Source organism: Elgaria multicarinata, chromosome 3, assembly GCF_023053635.1.
Source record: "Elgaria multicarinata webbii isolate HBS135686 ecotype San Diego chromosome 3, rElgMul1.1.pri, whole genome shotgun sequence".
In the NCBI taxonomy this organism is placed as follows: Eukaryota; Metazoa; Chordata; class Lepidosauria; order Squamata; family Anguidae; genus Elgaria; species Elgaria multicarinata.
The window spans coordinates 112,252,377-112,260,134 of NC_086173.1; the positions used below are offsets into that span (position 1 = coordinate 112,252,377).

The 7,758-nt window shown below is 40.2% G+C and overlaps 1 protein-coding gene across 1 annotated transcript in view; it reads right to left on the reverse strand.

The window, feature by feature from the left end:
• Window positions 1-6,448, reverse strand: part of FGD3 (FYVE, RhoGEF and PH domain containing 3) — a 52,830-nt gene extending 46,382 nt beyond the window's left edge. Inside the window, exons 1-3 of the mRNA XM_063121607.1 lie at window positions 6,304-6,448; window positions 2,492-2,756; window positions 729-1,326 (exon numbers count right to left, since the gene is read on the reverse strand). Coding sequence (XP_062977677.1) covers window positions 729-1,326; window positions 2,492-2,756; window positions 6,304-6,448 — 1,008 coding nt within the window. The remainder of the gene's footprint in view (window positions 1-728; window positions 1,327-2,491; window positions 2,757-6,303) is intronic.
• Window positions 6,449-7,758: the final 1,310 nt, after the last annotated feature.

A 7,758-nucleotide genomic window follows, 5' to 3' on the forward strand; every position in this document is an offset into this window, starting at 1 on the left:
CAGGCAGGGAAGACCCCAGGACAATCCCGGGATAATCCTTAGGTCTAGCTAAGGCCTAAGGTACCTCAGTGCAAACTCACTTGACCAAGCAACTGTATCACCTGCCCACAAGTAGCCACATTTCAATATACATATCCACTATTTGGTGGACATCACACTAATTACAGTAAGAATGTTTCAACTAGGGAGGCCAGCTCTCCAACATCAGAAGACATAACTATTATCAATACACACAAGGTGAGAGCTACACTTTTAGTATGTAAGCATTAGTTTAAAAAAACAGAAAAATAAAAACAGGCTGGTAATAATACTTTGTTGAGTAGGTCATGTTTATCCTTACTAAACATTTTAACCTGTTACTGTGCATATACGGACTAAAACATGCAATTTGCAAACAGAATTAAGAACCTGAGTCGCTTGCATGGTGCTTCGCCAATAAAGATGTAAACACTGCTCTTGTCGAAAGCCATTCATACACCGTGCTTTAAAAAATTTACAGGCCAGAGCCTGAAGACAAGGGAGGCTATAGCTCAAAGGTAGAACAATGTTTTGCATATAGAAGACAGACTTTTGCCTGAATGCCTTGGAGGGCCGCTGCCAAGCAGTACTAAGTTACTGGGCTACGTGCACAGATCGTCTAACTCTGTATAATGCAACTGGCTACTTTGAAAGTAAATTTCTGCACAGCACATTCGTGTAAATGTAGCATATAAAGTGAACTATTTTACCTTGTCAATGTCTACACATTCGAGCTTAGGTGCCTCTGCAGTTTCTTGCTCTTCACTGCTTCCCTCATCTATGTCACTGTCTTCGTCCTGAGCAGAGTCTCTCTTCTGCTCCCCAGCAGAAAGCCTGACACCCTTTCTGTCAGTTTCCATCTCTGTTGGATGCCCAGTCACAGTTGTTCTTTTCTGTTCCACGCCATCTTCATTCAGAAAAGTCTCTCCGGCCACACTACAAGAAGGGCTGTCAATTCCACTATCCCTATTGGGAATTTTGCCATTACCGTTCAGATCCACAGAGGAGTCCTTACAGCCCAGCTCTTCCACAGATGCATTGCTGACGTGCGCGTCAGTACAGTCTTCAGTGCTTGTGGTATCATCTATATTTAGTTCCTTAATTTTCATTACGTCTGCATTAGACATTTCAGTGCTACACAAGATGCCGGGCTCACTCTCATCTAGCTCTTTACTTTCGTTTGTAGAAGCAGCACTAGAAGCTACCACATCACAGACACTCAGGCAAGACTCTTTAGAAGAGTCCGTTCCAGGTTCCATCTTAAAAGCTAAATTGAATTGGTTTCTTTGAACAACATGGACAGGCCACCTGCAAACGAAAACAAAGACTCAGGGTTATTGGCATCATGTGCCAGATTCCAGGAGTACCATTTGAAACAATCTGTTTTGAAGCAGGCACCATTGGTTTAATGTCGAAGGCATTTCAGCTCACAATCCCAGAGATATAAGCCCCCAGAATCACCTCTAACTTTGGCCTGGCTGAGGTGGGCTCTCTCAGGTGGCAGAGTTTGAGGTGCAAATAAAGAGGCATCAAATTGTCTTAGTTCTAATATATATATTTTACTACCATGAAGGATACTATCTGAATTTTCTGGCCCCAAAATGTCTTTGACCATTTCTGTAAGCTTCTAGTTTTCATTGGATTATTACAACAAATGGGCACTGAAACTTTAAGAATTTCTGAAAAAATAATCAGTCAGAATGGCTGTTATCCGTATTGATAATGTAGTAGATAACCAAATAAAGAAATAACTGAATAGTAATAGAATTCCATTTTTAAACAAACGGAACAAATGAAAGCCACAAATTTGTCTTATTAAACATTTAAGGGAACTATATTGAGGAAGTTACTGAATCCAATGGAATTAACCCTGAATAGTAAGTAAATCATTTATAAGGCTGCTAAAGGCCAGTGACATATATTTATCCTCATCAAAATTGTAACATCCAAATGGAACACAATTATAAAAACAGCATATTTCCTGGTCATTTTTAATACTACAACACAGACCTGTAAATTCTCAGTTCTCTGACAAGTATGCAAATTTTAAAATCAAACTTTATCTACAGAAAACATAAACCTTAAATAAACCAATTGTTGTCCATGTACACTTATTCCAGGACTATATGTGTAGAGACTTTTGGATTCCTGTCTGGGAGTCCAATATTATGCCTCCATCAATTAAACATTATGGAATTTAAAATCTGAAAACCCATAAATTTTCAGTGGTATATAAACAAACCCCCTACTTTCAAAAATGTGTTTGGATTGAGCTATTCACTAATAAATAATCATCTATTATCAGGCAAAGTTCAAACTTTCTACCTTTAAAATGGAATTAACAGTAAAACTGACAGCATTATAATAGACCTGTACACCATTTTAGGTGAGCTGTTATACTTTCAGTGTTAAAGACGTATTTTTGCTAAGAAATTAATTAAGGAAAAGATGATGAGGATAAACCAAAACTTACCTAATACTTTCAAATTTTTCAATGAGCCTGTTGATATCTGCGGAGGTCTGTGTTATTTCTTCTTCTGGCAGTAAGCTTCTTGTTGACTTGGGATCTGCAGGCAAAGGCCTAGATGGTGCTGGAGGAATCCTCTCCTGCCCAGAAGGCTGGAGATGAACAGGCTTAGGAGGTACTAAAACACAAAAGCAAAACCAAAGGACTATTCCATCTTTAATAGCAACAAAGCCAATTGCACCAACACGAAGTTGGAACAACCATTGCTTTACTACAGTGCAAGCAATGTAACATCAGATTATCTTTACATATAAACACAATTTATTTTACATCAGGAACTACTGCCGTTCCCTTTTGCATTTTGTTAGCACTTTCAAAGACTGACAGAATGTGACCACTTCCTTGTTGCTAAACAGGATGTACGGCATACAGAGACGCTACATTTTGAAAAAACTACACCATAACTTTCAGCATTGAGCCAAACATTTTGGATAGTAGTTCTGTTGGACTAAAACACTTAACAAAATCTATATAGAATACAGATTTTTTTTTTTATCCTGTCTTATGCTCACTCTCCTGGAAATACAGATACCAAATTAAGAATAACTCATTTTGTCTTCTGTTCCCCTCCCCCACCTCTTTATGGTAAAATCTGCATAAATTTCCTTCCTCTTTCGCTGCTGCACTGAACACATTACTTTAACAAAACACCTACCATGTATTGCTATCTGCTCTTTGCGGGGGGGAGGGGGGAGAACAATGTAACACCTATCCACTTAGTCCTGCTGTGATAGTCTTTTGGAAAATATTATAACCATGTGAGTTCCTCATACTGCTTGCGGGTAAATAGTTCTGTCTTTTCTTTCAAGATCGAAAGCAGTAACCCGTAGCAAGAAGTTCATGGAGTCTCACTGTTTCATACGGCCAAAAGCAACTTAATTTTTCTGGCCCCTATAACAATATTCTAAAAAAAAAAAAAAAGACTTAGGGTGCAATCCTATGCATATTTAGTAGGGATGTGCTCCGCTCCGATTAGAAGCGTAGAAGAAGTGAATTGGCCTGCTCCACCTTGCCCAGAGGCGGAGTAGAAGCGGACCGGGGACCCCTAGAAGCAAGGCGAAGAGAAGCGCCCATTTTCGGAGCGCTTCTCTTTCCGCGGACTGATCCGATCACCATTTTGAAACATTTCGCCCATAGGATTGCATTGCGGAAAAGAAAAGGGGATAACTGTGTTGTTTTTGAAGCTATCTTTCTGAAACTTCTTGTGCTTAGAGAGTCATAGCTGGGGGTCATTTTGAGCCTACTCTCAGCTCTCTGCATGGTGCGGGTCGCGCGCTAGAATTTTTAAAAAAGTAGGGTAAAGGCGGGAAAAAGATTACCTTTTTGATTGCTGAGGGGCAGAGTCAACTCCCGGTCATGATCACATGATCCCAAAGTTGGAGGAGGGGATAGGCAAAACGGGTAACTTGGGATTCTGGGAACTTCTCTTTCTTAGTCTGAACGGACTTTTCCCAGTGTTTTTTAAAACAGTAGCCCCACCAAATGCACAAACACAACCTGAAATCATATACTAAGCCAATAATAAGAGATAGAAACACAGCACTGCTACCCACCCTAACTTTGGGGAACAACTGAAAAGATGTGGTGCAAGGGGATGAGCTCCCCTAGGGCATCCCATGTGGACATGCCCTCACTCTCTCCTGTACTTGGAGGGCCATCAGAGCCCTCCAAAGAGAGTAACCCAGTGGAGCAACGCCTATCATGAGTTGAAGTGAGAGCTTTGCTTCTTAAAAGACTGGTTCTTAGACAGGACCAGTTAAATTGGCCGATGATTCCCCATCTGGGCACGTCCACCACCACCCCCTTATTACTGGTAAAAGACAGATATAACCTTTTTTTAAAAGTTCTTCTTGTTGTTTATTCAGCAACACTGCTGCTTTTAATTCCACCCCTCCTTTGTTTGTTTATTTATTTATTTATTTATTTATTTATTCCATTTTATATGCATTACTGGCTTATCCTTGGCTCACTTCCTTATGCCCCCAGAAATGTCTGCTGCCTGCCTGCCTTCCCTCCCTCCTCCCCTGCCCGCCTCGCAGGGATGGTTTGTGTCTGGCTTTGACTCAGGGGAGAAGTCCTTCCTGCGCTCACTTAGAGTTTTGGAAGTTCCAAATCCATTTTTCAAGTGTGGAAGAAGATTCATTTAGGTTGATCTCTACTCCCCAATTCATGGCATGTTGGGATTTCCTTTGAAATGGCCCCATTGAGCTGTCTGCAGGTTTAAGCCCCGCCAAAAATCAGGGGATGATGGGATTGCCTTGTACCTTGGCATGATTGTGGGTCTAGATGGCATCTGTGAGTGTGCCCGCTTCCCTTTTTTTATCTGTTCAAATGTCAGAGAACAGTCCATGTCTGCAAATGGGGTGCCCGATTTTCATAAATTCCCCAAAAATCAGGGGATGATGGGACTGCCTTGAGTCTGGGCATGCATGTGTATCCCTGGATAAGCTATCATGGTGGCGAGTTTGAGGTTTTTAACGTGCACATTGACGGAGCTATCGAAAGGGGTGTGAATGGGGTGCCTGATTTTCATAAATTCCCAAAAAATCAGGGGATGATGGGACTGCCTTGAGTCTTGGCGTGCATGTGTATCCCTGGATAAGCTGTCATGGTGGTGAGTTTGAGGTTTCTAACTTTAACAGAAAAAAAGTTGTATACTTTTTCAGCTTAATGCAAGCCTATGGGGGGGGGAAACGGAGCTCCGATCCGGATCCGGAGCTCCGCAGTGGAGCGGAGCGGACATAGGCGGAGCGGGGGCGGAGTGAAGCGGCCCGATCTGCAAATCGCGGATCTGGAAGAGAAGCGGAGAGGGGGGTCCATGCACACCCCTAATATTTAGACAGAAAAAAGCCCTACAACTTGAAGCATGCACCAGAGAAAATGGGTGGCTGGGGCATACTGGGAGTTATAGGCTTTTTTATGTGTAAACATGCATAGGATTGTGCCCTTAGGAATAATTAATTCCAGTTATTCACATCCTTCAGCAGTTGCTGCCAACATTCACAAGTTCAGATAGCTGGATGGGGAAAAGGCTATGTTCAATCTTCTTTCAACTCTCTCTATTGCAGAAGTTGGGTACCATATATAAAAAATCATGTACTGTTTTTACATACTGCATCTATCTATCATCTATCTATCTATCCTTTACAAAGTAAAGTAAGAAAAACAGACAGGTATTTACAATATAAATTTTAAGTGCATAGGAAACAGATTTTGCAAGAAGTAACCCTTACGCCTGGAACGCTCTTCCAGAACATTTGAGAACTACAAGTTCAATCGCAGCTTTTAAAGCTCAACTAAAAACTTTTCTTTTTCCTAAAGCTTTTAAAACTTGATGTTGTGCAGACTTTATACTGTTAGTTTTACCCTACCCTGTGCCTGCTTACCCTACCCTGTGCCTGTTTGCATTCTCTTCCCCTCCTTATTGTTTTACTAGGATTTTATTAGATTGTAAGCCTATGCGGCAGAGTCTTGCTATTTACTGTTTTACTCTGTACAGCACCATGTACATTGATGGTGCTATATAAATAAATAAATAAATAATAATAATAATAATTAATAATAATAATAATAATAATAATAATAATAATAAAGTTGCCAGACTTGTTATTCAACTAACGCATATTAAATGAAGACACTTGAGCCAGGGGGGCAGGGGATAACAAAAGATGTTACAATTTTAAACGTTCTTTATAGTATGTTTTAGCACTCACTGATACTGTAAGTGCTAAGCTATGATTGCCTCACTGTGAGTATACCAACTGTAATAGACAAAGTATTAGGAAGCAAAGTCAGGACAGGAGAATAGATATCCAGGAAAAGCATTGTACACTGCAGTCTGTCAGACAAACCACCATCTTTACGATACACATTGGAATGACTTCTCTGTTTTGAAGAATTCATTCACGAAAATCAGCCTACAGACATTATTTGGGCATCAGGAGTCAGATTTCTTGTTCCTGAGGATGTGTTTATTGTCCAACAGGGCCAGAGGCAAAAAGTGTGATCCTGGGTAATCAGAGATCAAGTCCAAAACTGGCAACCAAAGAGCAAAAGGGCCAACATGGGTAATATGGGACAGTGTGGCAAAAGTGTGGGGCAATGTAGGAAATAAGAGGTCACATGTGGGGCAGTGTAGGAAATGGGAGCAAGTACTTGGCCAAGCAGGGTCCTCACCAATAAGACAAGCTGTTCAGACTGAAGACCAAACTCTCAAGGTACAGTTTTTATAATACTTAGTCAAATTGGTCTGATCCTGGAGGTATTTGATGGAAGATGTTTATTGCAGCCTAGACAGCACACCCCAGGCATCCCGTTCCACCTGCATGCCTTGAGTAAGAATGCAGCCTTGCTCGCAAAGGAGGCAAGAGGGCAGAGGTTGGCTGCTAGAAGCCTAGCTTGAGACATTTCCTAAATTTATATTTACAGAAGCTGAGTACTTTCTGTGCAATTACAGAAAGGAAAATAACTCTGAGTGAAGGTAAAATGGGAGAATATTCCCCCAAAATACATAGTATAATGTATTCATGAAGAGCCTTACATTGTTTCCTTGCATAAATATGTATTAATAAACATATTAAAACTGTTATTTACTTGGTATCTAACTCCTGCTTGATTTAACAACATTTATCAAAATAGCTGTGACAAAGATTGAAGATGTTCACATCCCAACAAAATGTTCTCCCTAGATCTTGTTTTCCTGGGGAAGGGTTTTTATTCTATTGGACTGATACTAGGATATACTATACCAATGAATGCACTGGGTTTTGAGGGTGCCCGTAGGGGGTTATCTGAACTGTAAAATCTGAGTGTCTTTCTTAGCTTTAATTATCCCTTTCACATACCTCTACAAATTAATCGAACAATCCAGGATCAGTCTCTTCCTCATCCTATTATAGATAATCAATAACCTCTTTGCATTCCATTATTTTGTCTGCACAGACACACTTCTCTCAACTTGTATTCCAAGAATGAACATGTCAGACCTGGAGATGAAAGAAATGAGGTCTCTCCAGGATGTACCTTATTAAAAGGATATTATGTAATTATTAATGATCCAATTTTACATTGAGCTATTATTATCTTTTCTATATACAGAAATTCTCTAAGACATTATCCTAAACCTTTAATACAGAAGAAATTGCTGTGGATCAAATCTACTTCTATATTTCCTATATATGAATAAGATTTGAATTGCTAGTGCATTATTTTGG